At 43.2% G+C, this 23002-nt stretch overlaps 1 protein-coding gene across 4 annotated transcripts in view; it reads left to right on the top strand.

The window, feature by feature from the left end:
• The first annotated feature begins 502 nt into the window (after window positions 1–502).
• Window positions 503–23002, top strand: part of GGACT (gamma-glutamylamine cyclotransferase) — a 29507-nt gene continuing 7007 nt past the window's right edge. The window contains exon 1 of one of the 4 annotated variants that reach the window (XM_075424237.1): window positions 503–608. Coding sequence is in view for 1 of the 4 variants with exons in the window: in XM_075424229.1 (XP_075280344.1) it covers window positions 740–827 (88 nt within the window). In the remaining 3 variants the exon portion in view is untranslated. Of the gene's footprint in view, window positions 609–719; window positions 828–958; window positions 1055–23002 lie in introns of those variants that run through there. The other 3 variants (XM_075424247.1, XM_075424229.1, XM_075424258.1) reach the window with 3 other exon arrangements.

Here is a 23002-nt window from a genome sequence, read left to right as displayed (position 1 = left end):
TGAAAGAGGACTGGAACAGGCTGCCCAGGGAGGTGGTGGAGTCCCCATCCCTGGAGGTGTTCAAAAAACGCGTCGATGTGGCACTTTGGGACATGGTTTAGTAAGCATGGTGCTCTTGGGTGGATGGTAGGACTTCATCTTAGAGGTCTTTTCCAACCCATGATTCTACAAGGAAGGAGATCCGCAGGGCGCGGTGGCCTGGTACCGCGACGGGCAGGAAGACGTTCCTCCCCTCAGGTGACAGCTCGGAACCTCGCCTGCGCACGGGCGTACTGGCGCTGAACGCGTCCGCCTGACCGCACAGGGCAGCGCTCGAGGGGGGTGGCGGAACGCTTGATTAATTAACTCAGCGGCTGAAACGAGGAGCGAAGGAGACGCTGCCCCGAGCGGCCTGGCCCGGCTCCAGGCGCGGAGCAGAGCGCGGGCGGGCGGCGCCCTGACGGACGGGGCGCGCCGGAGCCAGCCGGCAACAGGCTGCCCGCCCCTCCCGCCGACGCCCCGCCCCGCCGCCGGCCCCGCCCCGCCGCCTACTCCCCGGAGAGGCGCCCCGGGACGGGCAGAACGAGGCGGCCGCAGGCGGGAGCGGAGGGAGCGGTGAGCGCTGGCGAGTGAGTGGCGCGAGCCGGGGGGCGCGCGCTAGGACCCGCGCCGCCGGGGCGGGGCGGGGCGCCCCGCCCTTGCCGTCACGTGACGCGGCGGCCGCACGCTCGGGCTGAGGGGTCGGTGGGGCGGCGGGGCCATGCCGCCGGCTCCTTGGCGGGCGGGGGCAGCGGGACCGAGAGCAGCCCCGCCGGGCGCTGCGCTGCCTTCCCCCCCCGCCGCGGAAGGTGCGCCAGGCCTGCGGCGGTCCGAGCAGCGCGCCTCGGCCGGGCGGCGGCGAGCCTTCCGCGGCGGGAGGGCCGCCCGCAGCTGGGAGCGGTGCTGGCGGGCCGGGGAGGTGCGCCGGGCCTGGTGCCGGCGGTGCGGTGCTGAGGGCGTCCTCCCGGCAGAAGCGTTCGTTACGGTCCCGGTGCTCGCTTCAGCGGCGTGCCTTCCCCTCGCCAGGAGGGGCAGCGTGCGTTTGGCTGACAGATACCTGGGCTGGCGGGAGGGCGGGAAGGAGGGGGCGCGGGTGTCGGGGTGAAGGCGGGCGGTGAGGGTGGTGCCTCTGTCCTCACAAGATAACCCTTCCCGAGCATTGGTCTCTCTGCGTTGCTTGGGCCGGACTAGTTTGTTTCTTCGTTGTTTTTTTTTTTTTAATCCTCCCAAGGATTCCATTTCACTGAATTTCCTCCTTTTTCTGTACCCTTTTCCATTTTAGAATTATGTCAACCTTTTGCTTTCGAGTTAAGGTTCATTTAGCCATAGCTGTGTTAGCTCCAGACAATTAACTTCCTCGTTTTTTGCTTCAGAGCTTTTTAATTGGCTACTTCTGTAATTTTTGCTATGGTTGGAAAGCATCAAGGCAGCAAGTCACGTAGAGCGTAATGTAGAGAGGCATGACTCTCTCATGTATCTCCATGACCGAGCTGTTCATGCAGGACGGTGTGGGGAGTGGACTTGTTCTATATACTCTCCAGTGCAAGCAGGCAGTCAGCCTGGAAAAGCAATTTCTTGACAATTAAAATTGTTTGTTGTGTGACACAGGCCGTTAAGAGAGGCTTTAAATTTCTCCTGTCTGAATGAAAAATGGGCATGCTTCCATCCTTCTTCTCCCCTCCCCCTGAGAGAAGCCTTAAAAACCTAGACGTTGTCTGTAAAGTGTGGGTATGCTCAGCCAGCGCTCATCTGCTGCGCTTGCTCCATCACAGCCACCCAAGTCAGGTGAAAACCGACGTGTCTTTTTACCCAAGTGTGTTACGGCATTCTATTGCCACCGGTAAATAAAAGCCAGACGGAACAGATGGCTCTGTTACTGTCTGTCCCAAACCCAAATTGTCAGGGGTGTTAGATGTGAAATAAAAAAATGGACTTCACGTACGTTGCTAGTGTTTTAAAATCTGCACCCTGTTGCTGACAAATATTAACTGCTTAATACACGTGTCATACTTCATTTTGCTTGGGTTCTTGCAGCCTGTTTTCTCCTCGCTTCCCAAATTACCGTGGTGTTCCGCACCAGCTTCACAAACAAGCTTCTCTGAGCTTGTTCATGAGTTTGTTTTGAGACCACTGGAATGTTGAACAAAGCTTCACTCAGTTGCAGAAGAGAATGGGTCATGTTGTCAATATCTGTCACGTCAGCTACTCCTTACAAATTTTCTTTTGGTGACTCCTTGAAATGTGTGGTCAGAGTTTTTTGCTGATCGTTTTCTCATACCAGTTCAGGGCAGAAATACTGCTGCAAATGCTTCACTTAATGCAGTCTCTGCTTTTTATCCTTTAGAAAGGATCATCGTGTCAGTTCATGTTTTCCTTAGCTGATTTTTGACATGGAAAGCTAGGTGCCTGCAGAGAATACCAGGTACAAACCAGGCCTGGTTTTGCACCAGGCATCCTGCTGTCTCTCCCACCCACGGTTACGCTGAGGACAGCCTCTTCGCTTGAAGAAGTGTTGCCTAGCGTTGGCTTCAGCCCTGCTCCGAGGGGAGGCTGGGGTAGGTGACCTTCAAAGGTCCCTGCCAACCGACGTTCCTCTGACTCTTTCTGTATGTTTTCATGACTCCCAATAGTAACCCAACTGCCTATTTCAAGAGAAGTTTCCTCTTGAAAATGACTTTCAGCTGACTGCTGATGTGACCAGGATTTTTTGCCTCCTCTGCTTCTGTTGTTCGTACGGTTGCATTTGTTCTTCTTGGAGAACTTTTGGGAAGTGAGGGTACGTGACTGCCTGGTCTACGTTTCAAACTTGAGAGTGTAGGTGCAGTCACAAAGGTGCAGTTGTGAGGGTGTTGTGAACTGAAACGAGAAAAATAAATTCTAGGGCTATGTTGTGGCATTTGCCTTCTGCTGCTAACTCTGATACGCTTCTGCTCTTTGGTGGATTAGCCAAATTATTTTTCTGTGTAATCATAAGCAGCATTAATAGTTCCTGTTCAGAGCAAAAAATAAGTTCATTTCACTGTAGTTTTTGTCATCTCTTTTGAAGCAATGTACTTTCTATTCTTATTCAAGTCTTTTTCTATGTTTCTCATGTTCTAAAAGCATATGCTCTTTGAACTCAAACCTTGTCAAATAATTTTCATAACTCTCTTGATTTAAGTAGAGTGTGAAACTTGCATGAGATTTTAGGTCACATGAACTGCTTAAGCAGAGAACACTTGCCATGATAGGATGCATTTTCTGTATGAACTGATGCTACCTTTCTTTTTCCCATCTTTCAAAATACTTTTTTTTTCCCAGCATTCTGACAGAGAGGGCAAGTGTTACACAGGTAATTTAATACGAGACAGGGGAAATGTATGGATGTAGTTAAGTCATTGAGTTTGCAAATGTAATACCTTTTTCATTCTGTCTCTCTGAAGAGTGTGCTTAATACCTTTTTTCTTCAAAACCAGAACTATTCAAGCAGCAGTAAATCACTGTTCTTAAATTCTGCAGCTATTTAGAATTTTCTGGTCTTTTTCACTCCAAAAGTTTTAATTACGTTTTATGGACCATGTCAAGTACAATTCCCTTTTCCTCACTTCCAAAAACCAATTAACACTAAACGAGGACAGACTGTACCAGGAGAATATAACATTCTATTGATTTACCATTACAGTGTTTTTTAAGGATGCCCTTTACATGAAGATTTGTGTAAATTCTTTAAGTGTGGCACTTATTTGCTCTTAACATCTTCAGAAAACATATTAAATGTCACTGTCACTCCTGATTTCTCTGTCTTACAAGACACCTCTTTTCTGTTGGAATTACCCAGATAACCACCCCTCTCTGCAATGTTCTGACTGTAACGGCTCATGTCCTTGGCTAATAGCTGGAGTCACCATCATGTTGCCAACGTTCTGACAGAAGTTCTTGGCCACGTAGAATCGCTTTCTCTCATCCCTTCCCTGAAGCGTTGCCTTTTCCCTGTGCTGTGTGTTGCCACTGTAAGTGTGAGGGAGATCATTCCACCTGCTCCAGGCTTCAGCTGTGCTAGAGGATCTGTATGAGGACCATACTGCAATTTTAACTGCATATGCTATCAAATAATACAAGAGTAATTGTAAGTCTATTTCTCTTTTTCTTTCCCTCCACTCATTTTGTCTAGCCTGATACAGTCCCACAACTTCTATCATAGTATAATTCAGGTTGGAAGGAACCTTGGGGGTCTCTGGTCGAACTTCCTGTTCAAAGCAAGGTCACCTGCGTGGGCAGACCAGGTTGTTCAGGGCTTTATGCAATGTGTCTTGAAAACCTGCAGGGATGGAGACTGCACAGCCCCTCTGGGCAGCTTGCTTCAGTGTTTATCTGCATCGTGAAAACCCTTTTCCTTGAATCAAGTCAGGGCCTCTTGTGTTTTGGTTTATACCTGTTGTTTCTCGAGCTCCCACATGCACCACTGAAGAGCCTCGCTGCTTTTTCTGGATAACCTCCTCACAGGTAGGGGAAGACTGCTATTAGGTCACCCCAAAGCCACCTCTTCTCAAGTTGAACAAACCCAGTTTCCTGAGCTGCTTTTCACAAAGCAAGTGCTCCCGCCCCATGACCATCTGAACTCACTGCAGTGTATCAATATCTTCATTGTATTGGGTGGCCCGAAACTGGGTGCTGTAGTGTTGGTGTGGTCTAGTGAGCATCAAGTGAGGGGACATTATCAGCTGTCTCAACCTCCTGTTAATACAGTGCAGGGTACTCACCGCCTTTGCTGCTTGCTTTGTTCCCCAAGGTGTATTCATGACTTAAGGTAAGGATAATTAAGTTCAACCACTGAGATGTCAGAGGAAGCATGCTTCCCAGCCTGACTTGACTTCATCTTGACTGCTGTACTGCGCTTTTGGCTGAGTCCTGGCCTTCCAAGGGCAGTCAGGGTTTTAGCTTTCCTGTTAGTGAGGAAGGAGACATAGATGTTCATTTCTGATCACGGGTTTACTTACATTTTCCCCAAGTCTCAGGAATGCTTGTTGGCATTATGTCACTTTCTGGTAGCAGTATCATGAACAATTCAAATAGTATTTTGGTATATTTGGTAGTATAAAAGACTTCTCTTTTCTCCAAAATATTTTTTGCTGCTGATTTGGACTCGGTCTTCTACAGTTCTTCTCTTGCATCTCTCCATATGCTGGGTATCAGCCTGTACCTTTGCTGCAGCCTTCTGCATCACAGGGTCTACAAGTTTTCTACATATCTAGTGAAATACGTCATTTGATACATTTAGTCTTCTTGTAGGCAGACCTGTTTGCCTACAGGACTTTAAATAATTAAGTTTTATTGTTTCTACTGACACATGGTACTGATAAGAATTGTGGGTTCCTACCTCGCTACTGCCCCACCCTTTCATTTGCTTCTTTAGATTAGAGACTTGCATTTGAAATATGAGTTTCGTTGGTAGTTGATGGTGAGAGATTCAGCTCACCTCTCTTTACATCAACTGGTGAAGCCTAAATGACCAGCCTAGATTCTGAACTTTAGGAAATTAGTTAAATGAAGTGAATACTGTCTTCTGGTTCACAGGAAGTTATTAATAGTATTCTTTCTGAATTCTTGTACATTGAACCCAAGCATTTGTTGTTTAATTGCATATTAAACAAGCTACAATATGGACACTGAATTTTAGCACTAAAATCAGTATGTAATTTTAATTATGTCTGTGAATTCTATCCACTGTAACTTCTGTAAATAACAGTTTTATTATTGCTTGGACCTCAGAATCTGTGAATTTCTCTAGAAATCAAAGAACAGGTTTGATTATTTCCCATCAGGAGAGGCACAGTCCACATATAGAGTAATACTGAAAGCTAGAAGGAAAATCGAAATAAACCAATTTTCTTCAAAACATTGTTCAGAAAAATTATATTGGAAGTGAGACTGTAAGCAGCAAGTGGAAAGCAAGGGTCTTGTTTTGGTTTTGTATTGGAAGAATGGTCATTGTGGTGGTTTTGAATGACATTTAGACCTAGTGATGAACAAGGGAGTCATGTTAGTTGTGATAAGAGATTAAGGCCATTACAGGATTTTATTAGCTAATAGCTTCATTAGAAGAAATTATGGGTTGTTTTAATGCAGAGGGAAATGGTAGATAGGTAGGCCAAAGTACATAAAGGGCCCCCCTTGAAGTTGTAATCTTCTTGTCTTTAACTAATGTTGGTTTTATTCTTTAAAAAATTCTTTTCATTTTTTTTGTTTGCCGCTTCTTTTTTAAGCGAATTTAACTAATTGCATGACCTGCAGTTCACTGCAGGTGCTGGAATAAAACATTTCAGATTCTGGAAGCACATAGCGTGTGCTTCAAGCTTGAAGGGGAGTGTTTAAAGCTGTTTAATCGTTGATTTAGCATCTGTAGGTGCAATTCCTAAAGTAGAAGCTGCAAAATAATTGGTATCACAAGCAAGCAAATTTGGAGGCATAAGTGGTTCACAAGTCCAGAAGTGCAATTGGAAGACATTGCCCAGTAAAGTAACTGGTATCCAGTGAAGGGGTGTCGACCCCTTCTTTGGGATCTCCCTAATTTTAGCTTGTAAGACACTGTGTAAATACTCTTCCCCATGCAGTCCATCTCCATGCTTATAGGCACCAGCCTGCTGTTTGTAACTCCCACCTGCCTTGTGTGATGACATTCTGCTGGCCTGTGGTTTGTATTTATTTTCCTGTGCTCAAGGGGTTATGGGGCTGTGAAACACTGGTGAAATGTTGAATGAGTGCTAGAATATGCTCTCTTGTCTGGATTCATCCAGCCCAGATCACCTGGACCGAGAGGATGTTGTTCTGCAGTGAGGCAGCGGGTTCTTGTCAGGGTTTCAGTCTGGGGGAAAATGGGAATCCTTCATGGGTATCATGAAAAGCTTGTGGAAGAGACATGCAAGGAGGCTGGAGAAAGGGATTAATAACAGAAGCATCTATAGTAACGAGCTGAAGAGAAAATTATTTGATTCAGATTTTTATCGTTGAGATCATATTTGTGCTTGCAATAGGACTTGTTCAGAGATGAACTCTTACCAGAATATATAGGTGGAAAAACTGAAGTATAGAGTTTTAAGCAGTAGCAGTAGGGTACAGATAATCAGGTGAGGGATCAAAAAAAAAGTTACTTGCCATCATTGTCATCTTAGATGCGATGGTCTTGGATTTATAGATAGGAGTAAAAGAAGGATATAGGCATTAGGTTTCCTTATACCCCTGGCTGCATGTCTGCACAGGTACTCGAGGGAGACTGTGGTTTGAAGAACAACTTAAGCCCAAACTTACCCTGGGCAAAGGAGGAACTCTAAAGAGGATGTGACAGCCCTACAGAGATTAGAAGAGTGAGGGGGAAAGATTACTAGAGATTACTGGAAAATGTAATGTTGGAGTGAATGTCAGCATTTAAATATGTTCAAGAGTGTATATCAATTGCTATTTATTTTCTTTGAGGCTGTAGTTTTGTGAAACCAACAAGAACGTAGGTTTTCTGTAGAAGGAGTAAGGGAGACTCTGAGGGCAGTGTTGCATAATATTTTCACTGAAAGGGGATAGAGTACAGCACGTGTGGAGTGTGGCAACGTGTACTTTGAAGCAGTGCTTTAAAACTACGTTGTTTTGCACAACGCCACGTACTGCTTTGTCTTGCCTTGCCTTGCCTGTGAGGTGTGGAGAGACTGTTTGGTGTGGGCAAAGGAGAATAACTAAATTAAATTTAGATGGGATTGCACAGAGATTATATTAGGGAAATGTATAAATAACTGAGAAACTATATGAACGAGAAAAATGTTTTGTTGCCATTTATGGAGTCCCAGGCTTAATTTTGCCTTAGCTGAAAATTACGTAGGGAGTAAATCCCAGCAGGGCACTTATTGTACACCTACACGTTTCACACATCAAACCACTAACGTGTTCCAAGGCTGCAGTGCTTGCTGTGATGTAGTTCAAATATACCAGCTATGAAAACTTTCAGAATATGAATCCAGCCACGGGCCAAATCTTACTAAAGCTTTTTCTGAAGCTCATTTCAAGCATATAACTTTGTGTTACTTTTCATGTTTAGGAACTTTGGTTGGGTAGAGTGTCTTAGGGGAAGGTAATATGAAGGGCTCGGAAGGAAGAATCTCTGCCTTCTGTGGACTCTGTAGATAGAAACCTGTTCTCTTAACTGTTATCCCTAACAGGAGTCAAATTCCAAAGAGAATGAGCATAAACAAAAAAAATCAACATTTAAGAGATTTAAATTATAAATTTAGGTTAATGATTTCTTTCTTTTGATTAAACTGTCCTAAGGCAGTGGGCCTTGTTTCATGATTGTGGTTCCAGACATAATAGATTTCCCAGTAATGTGATTATTTATGTAGTTATGTGAAGCTTTAGGAAAGCTGTTTAACAGAAACAAAACATCTTGGAGAAGATGAACAGGTGCAGTCAGGAAAGAAAAGAGGTTGTTGGTGTGTTTTCATGTTTCTGGTATGGGGCTTCTTAATGAGATACACTGGCTGTTTTTTTTGCTTCTCCTTTCTATTCTTGTTTATATTTACCTTTATGGTTGAAATATCAAGAAATTTAGGTCAAAATATATCTGGATCCATCTGCTCATCTAGTCTGTTCTTTTACTGCTAGTAGTTATTATATCTTTTAACTAAGTATGCTTAGTGACAGTTTACTATATTGATGGGTGGCATCAAGTATCTTTAATTTTGTACCTGATTAATTTACTAATGCAATGAAAGAGGTTTTTTTACTTTCTGTATATCAAAACAATGATTTAATCTCTTTAATTTGTCAAGTTGTAGTCTATATGTCTTATCTGTAACTTCCATTTGATTGTTGGTTTAGGTGAAAGCTCAACGAAGCTCTGTAATTTAGCTGTGTCTAGCAGAGTTATTATCACAGTCATATTATGAATACAGGGAATATTTATTCATTGGCACAGTGATCCATTTCAGTTTCGAATCTTGTTAGTTACAGTTATTCTTTTGATAGAAGAATTTTGTGCTCTAAATCTCATGAAAGACTTAAAATATAAAGTCCATGACTGACCTTTCAATTCTAGGTTCATCAGTTACATTTTTATTTTGTTTTTTTGTGGTTGACTATCAATGTTGATGTAACCTGATTTTAAGCAGGATCTGCAGAGTGGTGGAGCAGACACTTGACTTGGTAGGTAAGGAAGGAGCAGATGATAATTCACCGTTTGTGACCCTGCCAAGTCAGGTAATTTGATTTCACATGAGGCAGGACAAAAATTAATCTATTTGTCTGATTTTTGAGATTACATATGGGGTGGATTATTTCTTTGATGTTTCCCCTACCCCTCCCTGATTCTCTACATTAGCCCACTAAGCCCATGAGCCCAACTACCTCATTTTTACTTTAGGTAGTAGTGATGCTTTGGGAGTGCATTTAGGGAAAAGTGTTAGGAATTATTTTCAGTGACAGTGGAGCAGACAGTCCAGATTAATCAGGTTAATGATTTTATCTCTTGACAGGAATAAATTCCCCAGTAACCTTGTACTTCTGTAATCTGTAAAAACTCCATAGTTTGAACAGCATGCACAATTTTAGTATTTACTTCGGCATCTCTTCTTGGATCCCAACTCTGATTATTTCTGTGTTGTGGGCAGAGCTGCTCTAGATTTAACTTTTGTAGCTTGTTGTCTGAGCTACCACAACATAATCACGTAACTATCTTTAAGAAATATGTATCAGCTTACACTGTTATTTTTTATAAGACCTTGGGCATTGCTCTGGATCACACCCATATGCACGTGTAACAATTTACCTGTGAATCTCCAGTGAGATCACATATCCCGAAAACAGCCTGTGAACAAATGTGTGCGCAAGATTGTTTCCTGTATGCCTAGAAAAATAGTGGTGTGTCTTGTCTGCAGTTGCCACATCGACAGCTTGGAGGAAAACTGCATGAGGGTATAGATTTTCAATTATTCTGTATCAAAGTGATTTATCTCACCAGCTTGCTAGCAGTAGAACAAATGAGATAAAGCATATGCCTATAAACAAAATATAATTTATATTTTAAAAATATCTAATAATAGCAATGACTTCAGAACTTGTGATTAAAATGTCTTATATGTGTGATCTGAAAACAGTATTTAGCAAGAAAAATAGACAAAATGGAGAGAAGGCATGTTTCTTAGATTTGGATTTCTAGCTGCTTTTACGTACAATATGTAAAACGTATGACTGCCTTGCAAACCCTGAGGGGCACAAGCCTCTGTAGCCTCCTGCCTGAGAAGCAGAAGCTTCAGAGAGGGAATGGTAACAGTGAGCTGTGCAACTATTCTTGAGGCTGTGGCGGTGCTGTCCTGGGTCGTTCTTGCACTTTGCCTTTTTTCAGTGCTTTTGTCGGCCAAAGACGTACACGCTGGTCCGCCTTTGAGCCAGACATACCTCGTATGTGCCAGATCCAACCAAAGCCAGCTTGAGGACTAACAACAGTCTTTGGCTGTGCCATGTACTAGAAAGTAGGAAAATCAGGTTCGTGCCCTCTGTCCCAAGGGCTCAAACTCAGGTCTTTTCGGACCATTTGGTCTTGTTTGGCTGTTTGAAGCTGGATCCCAGTGCAGAAAGCAAGGTAAGATTTGTGGGATCATAGAGCGTTCGGTATAGTACCTCAGGATTGTATCTCTGAGTGTATTTGGGAGGCGCTATGTGGAGTGGGGATGGGTAGGAATCCAACACTTCATCCTCTCTTTTCAGGGTTATTGCTGTTTAGGGAAAAAGCCTCCAAAGGCAAGTAATTGCATAAAGTACCATCTATAAACAGGTAGGGAGTGTGATCTAGAAATCTCTTCTTGAGGTAGTGGGAATCTAGTGACTGGACCACAGAATCAGTCTCTTGCAGTCTCCATGAGTCTAGTATTACTTTCCATGCATAGCATATGAGTCAAACTGCCTTTTATTTTTACTTTTTAAAGGAGAGCTAAGAGATTGTCTCATCTAGTTCCTTGGCAAAAGGCAAGTTTGGTAGTAGTACTGTTATTTCTGATAGAGATTTGACTGACTGACTTTTGAGGATAGTCAGTAGTGAAGGATTCCTAGCTTTCCTGGATGGTGTAGGCTCTTCTAGGCACTGTGCTTACCAACAGATGGTTAGTGTTTCCTACTGTCCATCTTTGGAATTTAAGTTCATTGGGTCTTCTGTCCAAGCGAATGCAGAAGGAAGCTTACTGCTCTCTTGTTCTATTACAGTAGGCTTGCATATACTTAAAAGCACAATGCTATTTTCACTAAAATAAGTGATTGCAGTACAGTCTCTCGTTTTCCCTCCTTAGGTTGTAGTTTCTTGACCTATGATTGCACTCTCTCTTCTTTCTGTCCAACTGATCACATTTCTCTAGGAGTACAGTGCTCAAAGCTGGACATACTGCTCAATTTGTGACCAGATCAGAGCAGGAGATTATGTTCATGTGTCTTACTGATGATGTACAGAAAACTTCTGGTGTTTAGTTTTTTTGTTGTTGGGTTTTTTTTTGTTCTGAAATGCTGAAGAAGCTGGAGAGAGCAAGTGGCATTGTTACACTAAATACATCATGCATGTAAAATCTGTCGAACTCTGTTAGCCCACCAGACTTGGGTAGTCTCTTCTAAAAATTGTTTACATTGACATCTGTTTAAATCAAGCAATTGGGAGAAAAGCTCCTTTTTATTAATGACTCAGCATCCCTCTTCTCAGGCTTCAGCTTTTTTTCTGCTTTCCATGACTTTTTCTGTTGTTTGTATGGGCTTTATATGGGGCTGTGTTACTAGATAGCAGTATTCAAGGTTGCATTGCTTGCTTTCTTTTAGGTGATTTGATCTCCTGTCATCAAAAAACTGGGCCCCCAAATCTGTTGAGAGGTAGTAAGTGCCTTGCTGAAGCATAGGGATCTCCTCCAAACGTTATCAACAGATCCTGGATATGTCTTCACCTGAAAATAATTCGTATATCAATGTTAGCCTTTCTGTTCTGTTCATCAACAGTGGTTGGACTAAAACCTGAAAACCCCATACCTATAGAAGTCCCTATATCTTACTGAAAAAATACTGAAAGACAATATGACTTTTGGAAAGTCTGCTTAGAAAATCCATGCATAATTAGTGGAAGGGAAGTGTCAGCCTGGATATGGTTTTACAAAATGAATTACATGATCATATCTTCCTCTGTTCTCTGATCTTCCTTGTATAACAAGCTTATGACTTCTTTCAAGAGTTCAGGATTCTTTCAGTGATTTATTTGTAAAGCTATATTTAAAAAAAAAAACAAAACAAACATAGCACAACTTAAATCTTACACCAGTTAATCTACCTGCCTGCCATAGTTCTGTTTGGGTTTTGAAATAAGCATCAAAAGCTGAGAAACCTTTCATTCTCTTATGCCTGTTATCTAAAGTGAAAAGCAAATAATGTACTTTCTCATTATTCTAATGAAACACAGGGTCACCCATTCGGACTCTTTACATTTTCCATGAATTTGTCAAATTTTTTATCAGCTCTGTCTTGCTGATAGAGTGGAAGGAAGGAGAAACTGAGATTAATTAAATATTCTCTGATATTTAATTTTTTACTGAGTGTCTTGGAGATCCAAGGACAGAAAAGTAGTGATTAGCCAGTACAAAAATTGATTGCAATTAGCTAAATTCTGGTGTAGCAGAAGTCATTCGTTAAAGCCTTTTTGCAAAACAGGTGTAGGATTTAGCTTGCTCAAAGTACAGAGATACAGCAGAATTTTCACTTTGTTTCAGACCTTTTTTGACCTTGACTAAGGGATGAGGGCTTTTAAACACCTTGAGTTTCATTTTTAAAATGACCTGTCATGGTTGGTTAACTGATAATGTATCACTTAACTACAAAATTTGTCTATGTGCATCTTCTCCCATAAATTTCTGTGGGTCCACTTCTTTTGAAGTACTACTGCCCTAAAATCAAAGCACACACAACTGCAAAGCATTTTAGAAATATACTGCGTTATTCTGGTGACACCAGGTGTTGAAAGTAAAAAATGTAATGCATTATGTATTCAGAAGCATGCCTTTATTAATTGATCGTTATCATGGAGTAAACGGTGAACCGCTGAAGGTTTGTCATTTGACAATAATTTCAGTTCTGTATTTTAAAAGAAAGGTTCATATGTTGAAAATCGAAAGTGATTTATTTGTTCATCACTTGTCTTTCTAAGCCATATCAAAAATGCAGAATTAAATTCTTGTATGGTTTCTCTTCTTCCTATGTCTTAAGCAATATGCTGTTTCTTGATTTACATCTAGTGTAACTCTAATTATATTATTTCATTTTTCTTTAGTTAATTAGCATCAGTGAGTCATTATTTGCTTAAAGAATGGAGAAGTAAAATTAACTTAGATTTCCAAATGTCCCTAGATACCTTCTGTCAAATCTGGGACAACTGGTGTTCAGAATAATAACATATTCTTGTATCTGGGGACTGGGAGTTACCAGAGACTGCTGTAGTACCTGATATTTGGGCAGGGGGAGTGGCATTGGGAGGGCAGTGATGGAGTTGTTCAAGAGCTGGGATCTAACTTTCTGCTGCCAAGTTGGACTAAACAGTTATTTAATAGTCTTTTGTGCAGATATTTAGTAATGTTTTGTGCATTTTCAACATTGTATGGATAATGTTTATCTTAAAATGATGTTAACTGAAAATTTTGAAGTCCAAAAATATGATATTTGGTTAATCTGTAAAATTATCACTTCTTATTGTAGCTTTCCAATGTGAAACATATTTGATGTGAGGGTGTGCAAGTGTTCACCCAGAAGCACCTCTTGAAACTCCCGGGCCATTGTTGCTATGAGCCGGGACATTTCAGTGGAAGCAGTCTGTTTTTATGCCTGCCCCACTGCTACTGCTTGAAGGGCACGTTTATAAAAGGCGGCATGCCAGCTCTTGAAAGCCTGCTCCTGAATGCAGGCTTGTCTCCAAACAGTTCAAGCTATGGCTGTAAGCCACACACAGCTCACAAGGTGATTTCTGCAGTCTGAGGGGGTGAGCAAGTGCTTCTGTACTCAGGAGCTGTGGTGGCATGTGTGGCATAAAAATGAATTATAAATGGTGGTTATAAATTTGGTTGAATACAAGAAGAGTTGCTAAAAAGAAGAGCCTTGGGTGTATGTCACATACCAGTTTGTGCTGAGAGGATGCGTATGTTGAAAACACACGTTGGTCCCAATGCAAGAAGAAAGTTTTCACCTAGAAGGATGGAGGAGTCTTAGGACTTGCTCTTTCTGTCCTACACACCCTGTTCACTGACACTGAAATGGGAAAAAGTAAAGTATAAGGAAGTGGACTGGAGGATACTGTACATACTACTGGGTATTTGGGACCTGTGTGGAAAGGTGGGATCCCAATGAAGCAGAAAAATAAAATAAAACCTATTGCAGTGGCTATGAATCGTTTTCTCATTTCCAGAGCAAACCCTGGAAAAGGGTGAATATAGTGTTTTCATTGTCACTTCTGCCTCACATCCCACGGTGTAGGCAGTGGATGCTAGTTCGGCAGTTACCCTTACCTGTACATCCTCTTTGGTCTGCTCTGCTGACTGCTAATGTAGCCAGTTTGCCAGGCTCTTTTCTCATAGTTTTGTCCCATGTTTGGGATGTGTGAGGAGACTGTTGTGGGGAGATATTAAAGCTAGTCAGAGGATATGCTAATTTGTATTTGAGGCTTAATCACCTTTGCTTGGGATTTGCTCCAGTCCTAAGTGGGCTACATCTTAAGATCTAGCTTGAGGCATTCAAAACATTTTATGTTGTAATATAGCCTTGTCTACCCTCTGTGCCTTTCTTCCCAACACAAAGTCTAGATTGATGGATCAGTGTAGTTGGACGCTCTCCTAGATATTTGAATGCCTTAAGTTACGTGAGTTTCCTCTGATGTGCACCCAAAGTATCTTTCAAGACTTACGTCCCTAGAATGCTGTCTTTATCAAAAAAAGAAATGCTTTTTCAGCTACTCTCTATGCTGTCATGATGAGGGAACATATTGCAGATGGAAACTATCTGGTTTGTAGGAGTAAAATCCTTCACAAAATTACCCGACGCTGGAAAATATGAAGCTTTTGGGCACATAGGACCACCTTCAAATCATTAAATACAGACATCTGTCACTGCAGAAAAAGCAGTAAGAGATGCTTGCCCTAAGATAGTGCTGCTCACATAACTGTAAAAAGAATAACAGTCTGTATTTGCACGTCTAAGCCATTCCTTCCCTTTCTTTTTAACCCTGTAAATAGAGTGATCAAGGAAATAAACAATTTTCCATTCTGTGCACTTGCTAAACCTTTCATTGATGTTTTTGAGTAAAGGTGAGGTCACTTTATTGTGACTTTTCTAAATGAGGTTTTACTGGTACCTTTTATGATGTCTTCACTGTTTCCTTGGAATACTTGTTCGAGCTGTCCTGCCATCTTACAACCATGTCATATTGGTGGTTGGCACAAGTGTTTCTTGTAGCTGAAGAGGACGATGTCCTGGGCTAGTATGCGTTTCCAACACCCATGCACTCATTTGTGTGAAAAGAGGGGGAAATCTCTGAAAAGGGAATGGTTGGAAGATGAGCATGTGAATTTCTGAGGACTGCAAAACATACATGATTCTTCATGAGTATTGTATTCTTCTGGCCTACAGCTTGGCTTCATTCACTTGTCATACTGCAATCGACCAAAATGTACAAGTGTTTCCTTTTATGACAAGGTCACCCATCTGGCTGACCAAGGGAAGCTAGTAGATGTGGTCGGTTTGGATTTTAGCAAAGCTTTTTATACTGTCTCTCACAGTATCCTTCCAGACAAAATGTCCAGTACGCAGCTAGACATAATTAATGTAATACATTGGGTAAGCAATTAGCTGTCGGGTCGGGCTCAAAGAGTTACAGTAAATGGGGTTACATCAGGCTGGTGGCCAGTCACCAGTGGGGTCCCTCAGGGCTCAATTTTGGGGCCAGTGCTATTTAATGCTTTTATAAATTATCTGGATGCAGGAATCAAACGTACATGAGGTATGTTTGCTGATGATACTAAACTTGGAGGAGCTGTGGACTCCTGCGAGGTTAGAGAGGCCTTACAGAGAGATCTGGATAGACTAGAGAGCTGGGCAGTTGCCAGCTGTATGAAGCTTAATGAGTGCTGGATTCTCCACCCGGGACGGGGTAGTCCTGGTTATATGTGCAAACTGGGGGATGAGAGGCTGGAGAGCAGCCCAACAGAAAGAGATCTAGGGGTTTGAGTTGACAGCAAGTTGAGTTATGAATCAACAGTGTGCCCTGGCAGCCAGAAGGGCCAACCATGTCCTGGGGTGCATCAAGCACAGCATCGCCAGCTGGTCAAGGGAGGTGGTTGTCCCACTCTGCACTGCGCTGGTGCAGCCTCACCTCAAGTACTGTGTGCAGTTTTGGGTGCCTCAATATAAGGACATCAAATTATTAGAATGTGTCCAGAGGAGGGTGACCAAGGTCATGAAAAGTCTCAAGGACAAGACTTAGGAGGAGCGGCTGAGGTCACTTGGTTTGTTCAGCTTGGAGAAGGCTGAGGGGTGACCTCATTGCAGGCTACAGCTTCCTCAAGGCGGGCAGTGGAGGGGGAGGGGCTGATCTTGTGCATCCAAAGAAGGGTAACAAAGCTGGTGAAGGGTCTAGAGAACAAGTCCTTTGAGGAGCGGCTGATGGAACTGGAGTTGTTTAGTCTGAAGAAAAGGAAGCTGAGGAGAGACCTTGTCGCCCTCTACAACTACCTGAAAGAAGGCTGTAGCGAGGTGGGGGTTGGTCTCTTTTCCAAAGTAGCAAATGATGGGACGAGAGAAAATGGCTTCAAGTTGTGCCAGGGGAGGTTTAGATGGGATATTAGGGAAGAATTCTTCACCGAAAGGGTTGTCCAGCACTGGAACAGGCTGGCCAGGGAAGTACAAAAAACATGTAGATGTGGCGCTTTGGGACATGGTTTAGTGATAGACTTGGCAGTGTTTGGTTTATGGTTGGACTTTATGTTCTTAAAGGTTTTCTCTAACTTGAACAGTTCTGTGATCTTCTCTCTGGTGACCAGCAATAGGACACAAGGAAATTGAATGAATCTGTATCGTTGGAAGTTCAGACTGGACATTAGGAAAAGGCTCTTCACTGAAAGGGTAGTTGGTCACTGGAACAGGCTCCCCAGGGAAGCGGTCAGGGCATCAAGGCTGTCAGAGTTAACGGAGCATCTGGATGACACTCTTAGTCGTATGGTTTAGTTTTAGGTAGTCCTGTGAGGAGCAGGGAGTTAGACTCAATGATCCTTATGGCTCGCTTCTGACTTGAGATAGTCTGACTCCTTTATTGCCTTCAAGTGATGAGTCCCCAGAAGGTCTTGTGAGTGGTTCCTAAGCATGTGTTTCTGCACCTTGTATCATTAGAAGCCATCTTAATTCAAGTACATGGTTCATAGGCCATCTAATGTGTCTGTAGCATGAACTGGTCTTCCTCAGGATGCATCACACATGGATGTGGTAGACACACAACTACTTGCTGTAGCAATACCACTAATAAATAAAATAACATTGATTCCTGAGGAACATGACCAGTAACTTCTGTCTGTGCTTATTACTCCTTATTTTAATATAGTCCATTATAATCTTCCTTTAACTGACTCCTTATTCGTATAGTTCTTCCCTGTGACTCGGTCTGGAGATATTTTCACTGCCTATTAAAGAAAGTATTTTACTTGACTCCAAGGCCAATGTGTTATCCTTGTCAAAGGAGGTTGTTTTAATGACATTGGGCTGGCTTCATTCAGAATGACTTTGCATGTTACTCCCCTTCTCATTTACTTCCAATACTCGATTCTGTTCCTCTTCCTTTATTAAGTTAGTAACAGAAATTCCTTCTCAAAGGTCACTGAAAAGAGGCTGCACAGCATGTATAAGGCTATTTTCATTTATATAAATATTTTATTTGTACATAATTGTCTCTTATAAATGTCTGTATAACTCAGATGAATATTATATAATGTTTTCCTATTACAGCCAGACCTCTGGTTTGAGATGCTTTTCATTAAGGCTTCCTTCCAGGCATCCTGGGCACTGCCAAGGAGACCTTCAGTTACAGTAAATTCTGTCTGCCATCGTAAAACTAAAATAGCTTTTTTTGCAATTGCAAATGTATATCTAAGTAGAGATACGGAGTTATTTCCATCGGTATTTCTTGTGAGGCTCTTATGGCTCTAAGAGAAGATTTAAGGGCTTGATTAGTTGGCTTTTCTTGTTCTTCAGGAAATACAGACCTGTGTTAAATGTTGCATCTCAGACTACAGAACCTGTTTCTGCGTCAGAGACCAAACCACTCCTTACCTGAAAGTAAACATTTCATTCAACACATCCTTACAGGACACAGACAAACAAATCGGGAATTTCTTGTAGTCTTGCTTATGCTTGACTCTACCAGGCAGGAGGATATTTGAGATTCTGGTCAGTTTGTCTTCTGGATCTGAAAGCAGCTACTCCAGTGCCTTGCTGAGTGCCATTTCAGGCTTTCTTGTGTACCCCTAGAATATGTATTTGTTTCGTCTGTGTAGAAGATAGCCGGCCAGTAAATGCATTTACTTTGAGACAAGGATGCTTTCCCAGTTGATGAAGAAAGAGATGAGGTATGTTTCAGATTTCATTGCAGAAATTTGCAAGTCTTTGTTGAAGAACAAAAATCGAGACCGGAACAGTTGAAATAACTCATGAATTTTCTTTTCATGATGATCTGTGACTTTTTATCTTTTCTAGAGTAAACTCAGTACTAATTTCTAAACAGAAGTGATATGCCTCAGTGGGACTGAAGTAATTATATACATATGTTCGTGGTTCTTTGTAGTTTTGATTTGGTGTCCTGTTTTGGTTCCTATTATCTTTTATTACATTAGAAAATGGTAGAAGAGATTTGTTGCTGAGATGTGCATTAGGTTTTTACTTTTGACTTGCACTGAGCTGCAAGCTGAAATTCACTTAAAAAAAACTAAGTCTTCTTATTAAACAAAACTACCTGCATAGCTTATCGAAGTAAGGCTTGCATACACATTTGATTAATTAGGCAAATAAAGTAACTGCAGTTAATGAATTAGAATTCACTAACCAATTCACCACCACTACCCCCCCTCCAAAGAAAACATAATCAGTTTCTTATCTTTATTTAATTTATTCAGGTTAATTTTTTTAAAGTGGAAGGAAAATATTTCTGTGTATAACAGAAAGAAGGATCTGTTGAAGTTTTTTTTCATCCTCTCCACTGTTTGTCCAACGGCTGTCTCCAGACTATTGGTTTGACTTGCTTCAGAGCTGTAGCAGCAAACCAGTCGTTCTGCAATTCTCCTTTATGAGTATTATTATTATATGAATAAACTACTTTTCTGCACCCTTAGTAACCTCAGCTGTGGTCGTCCAAATGCCAAGAAGGGCCTCTTCTTCCACTGCTGCATAGTGGCATGCATACACTAATGGTAATGCTGTTCTGTATGTATCTTCTATATGTGTACACGTGCCATATTATCCACCACTTCTTCCAAACCTCACAAAGTTCATACAGCCCCGCTTCCCGGTGAACGTGCTTGGCCGTTACCCCATGCCATCTGTACCCTTCCTGGCTGGATATTTAAAGTATTGCTTGCATTTGAATCTTGTGGTTCCTCCAGTACAGCTGGTTTTAATCGTCCTCTCTCCTTTTTCATGGGCCACTAACGCTTTACAAGCAAAGCATGGCTCTGTGTAGAAAATCCTTGTGTATATACGTGGGTGCTGTAAATGTGTATGAATTACCTTTCCTTGGCCCCTAAAAGCAGCCTGTAGTTCCCCAAGGAATCACAGGCTGAAAAAGCCCGTCTGTCGGGGTTTGCCGATGCTTCATTTCTGCCACGTTGGTCAAAGTTTCAGCAGCAGGGCCATGCTGGGGTGGGTAGGTGCTTTCCAGAGGAAAAACAGCTCAGTGTTACGTGACGCTGTTCCCAGAGTTACACCTGGATTTTCTGTTTGGCTCGTTTAGCGGAGCAGATTTTGTTTGCTGAACACCTGCGTGTCCGTTTGGTTTTTAGGGAGGTTTGGGGCCCCGTGTTGCAGTGACCCCTCTGCACAGTGCTGCGAGGCTCTGGCCCCTCGGCCCCGGGATGGCCGCAGAGCCACAGGCTCCTGCCGGCGGGAGGCTGCTGGTGCTGGTCGGTGGGGTTTTATTCAACGTCTCCTTCCCAGGCCCAGTCGCACGCCCGAGGGACGAGGGGGCCAGTGCTGTGCCGTGCCCTGGGCACCTCTCGCCTCCTTACAGAGCATCGTTGTGCAGCCGTTCCCCCGCTTCCCATGTGGAAAGGCGCCTCACGATCTCGCACAGACCTCATGTTTTTTCCCTTCCCCTTTTCTCTTACCATCTTTTCAGCGTAGAAAAATACGTTCCCATGCCTAGGTACTCAAAAGTGTTTGCCGTGTTTTGCAGGCCGGGATGCTCTTCTCGGTCCAAAACAGCGAGCTGACCGCTCCGGGTATTGGCATGTAAATCAGTGTGCTGACCTCGCGGGGAGCCCGTCCAAGCTGCGGGCTGTGTCCCCAGCCTCAGGATGTCGGCGGTTGGAAACCCTGGGCTACGCTCTGCATGCCAATGACGGAAATAAACCACTTCAAATGCACGGTCGCTTTCGAAACGGTGCCGGCAGTCGGGCTGGCATAGCAAGGCTGCCCCGTCGACAGTTGTTTTCTACTTTTTTCCTGTAACAGCAATCTGGCATTTAAAGTTAATGCTCAATTTGTTGGGGTTTTTTTTTTCTCTTGTGTAGATACAACAGTTTAAGCATCTGTACTAAAGGTGCAAAGATGAGACATTTCTATGTATGCGATTTAAATTAATTGTTGTGTACTTGAAACAGCCTCATAAGGACCCACCATGCTGAGTGGGATTTTGAGAAGCCATCTAGTCTGCCACCTTTCCCTAAAGCAAGATTAACTGTAGCATGTATGATAGTTTGGACAAATACTCACTTCTCAAGAGTTCCAGTTTTCAAGGCTTCAGCACTGTGGGGTTTTTGGTAAATGTGTCACACCCTCTTTGCCACTCAAGAATAAGATGCTTGAGGTACCGTCGTGTTCTTCCAAAACATCAGTGCGTTGCTCAACAGCAGTCAGAAAGGCTTTGTGGGAAAGGACTACTACTTTTGTGGCCCACAGGTTTTTGAATTGTGGTAGCAAGAACTTGACACAATACTCTGTCTGAGGCTCATACAATAATAGTTAATATAATTACTTAATACTAGGACAAAATAGCCAGTACTTCATAATACTGATAAAATATTATCTTGGGGAGACAATTATGCCCATCCGACTCCATTTGTCCACATCCACTGACTTCCCATTTTCTTCATCCTCCTTTTCTTGTCCACCTAATGTGCTGGCAGTCCCCTGCACTGTCTAGAAGTTTAGTCTGTTAATCAGTCTAACGGTGTGTCCAGCATGTTTCTGCATCATATTCCCAGCATCTTTTTTGCATGTGGTGGTTTTATCTCATTGTCACTTGGAGGCCTCTGTTCCTAACAGTCACTTTGGGAATGAAACTCTTTCTGGTAGTAGTAAAAGTTAACCTAACCTAAGTTTCTCTGTGCAGTAGAGTTGAAAGTGATTCGAAACGGTTTCAAACAGACAAAAGGCAAATGTTTGCTGTGATGCCGAATGGGTGCCAGGCACGTGAGCAGCGCTGTGAGTGATGCTTGTCCGAAGGGAAGGCACCCTCGCCCTGCCTCCTGGCAGATACTCCAGGACACCTCCAAGATACTCCAGCTTAAGCACGGGCATGTTTGTTGGTGTGGGGATGCAAACTGTCCAAGGGTGAAATGAAAAGTGTCTGCAGAGCAGGCTAAGTGGTGTTTCAGGTAGCGCCCGGTAGCATCCAGCATGGCACTGGTTACTCGAATACTCTTGTTTGTTTTGACAAGCCAGCAGCTCTCCGTTTCTGAGCGGACGACTGCTGCGAGGAGACCGTAACCTCTTGATTTCAAAGGAGCCATCGTTTCGCTGGTGCCTCTGTGGTTAATGTAAGAAAGGTGTCTTGCCATAAACTTTTTCCGAGGTATTCAGCAAGGTTGGAAAGGGGTCGGCCCCGGCAGGAAGCCCTTGTCTGTGCTATAAAGAAAATAGCAAGCAACAAAATGAAAGCATCAAAGGACCAACAGGATGCGGTCCCAGGAGTCCTCTCTGGCATGTTAGTCCTTCTTGAAAGTTAGCATTGAGTGAAGAGTGACCTTAAAACTCGCTTCATTCAAACAGACTGGGCTCAAGTTTAAAGTTCAAGGCATTTTGTTTTTTCACCTGTTTCCTACAGTTTTAAGAAACTTCTGAAGAATTAATGTGTAACTATATCTGGTCACAGAGCCAAGGCAGAAATTTTTTCTCAAGGGAAAATAATGTTACTGTATGAAGGGAGAGAAATGGATACTTTCTGAGTTGGGAGAAAAAGTTTCAACAAAATAAAACCAAATCCCCTGCTACCACAATTGCAAACAGCCCTGGAGCCACCTAGCACACGCACTATGTCTTATTTTATTTTCAGAAGCAGCCTGTAGGATCCAGTAATTGTCTGAATCGTGGTAAAAGGGTGTTTATTATCGATGCTGTGGCTTGGGAAGTGGGGGTCTGGTTTGGGGCGCAACCTGGGACCGAAGAGCCTGGCTGCGGCAGTTCGGCCTCATCTGCCAGTGCTTGCTGGCTGAGCCGGCGCCTGGCCCCGTGGCCGCCTGCCCTCTCGCACCGTGCTAGAGCTGTTGGGCCCCGAGAGGGAAAACGAAAGCCCTGGGCCAAAACTCCATCGGTGGGCGAGGGCAGGTGCGAGTATGGCGATGAAGCCCTGCCAGTGCCGAGCGGCAGCCCGGGCTGCTGGCTGGCACCAGTTATAAGCCACTTTTTTATTTTCACCCAACAGCATCTGCTGCTTTCGTGGTCCTGAAATGCTGACTTTATTTTCTCGTCTTTGCAGCTCGCATAGTGAAAC

This window comes from Opisthocomus hoazin, chromosome 1 (genome assembly GCF_030867145.1).
Source record: "Opisthocomus hoazin isolate bOpiHoa1 chromosome 1, bOpiHoa1.hap1, whole genome shotgun sequence".
NCBI lineage: Eukaryota > Metazoa > Chordata > Aves > Opisthocomiformes > Opisthocomidae > Opisthocomus > Opisthocomus hoazin.
Note: the sequence above shows the minus strand (reverse complement) of the source record. Positions and strands in the feature narration are given on the sequence as shown.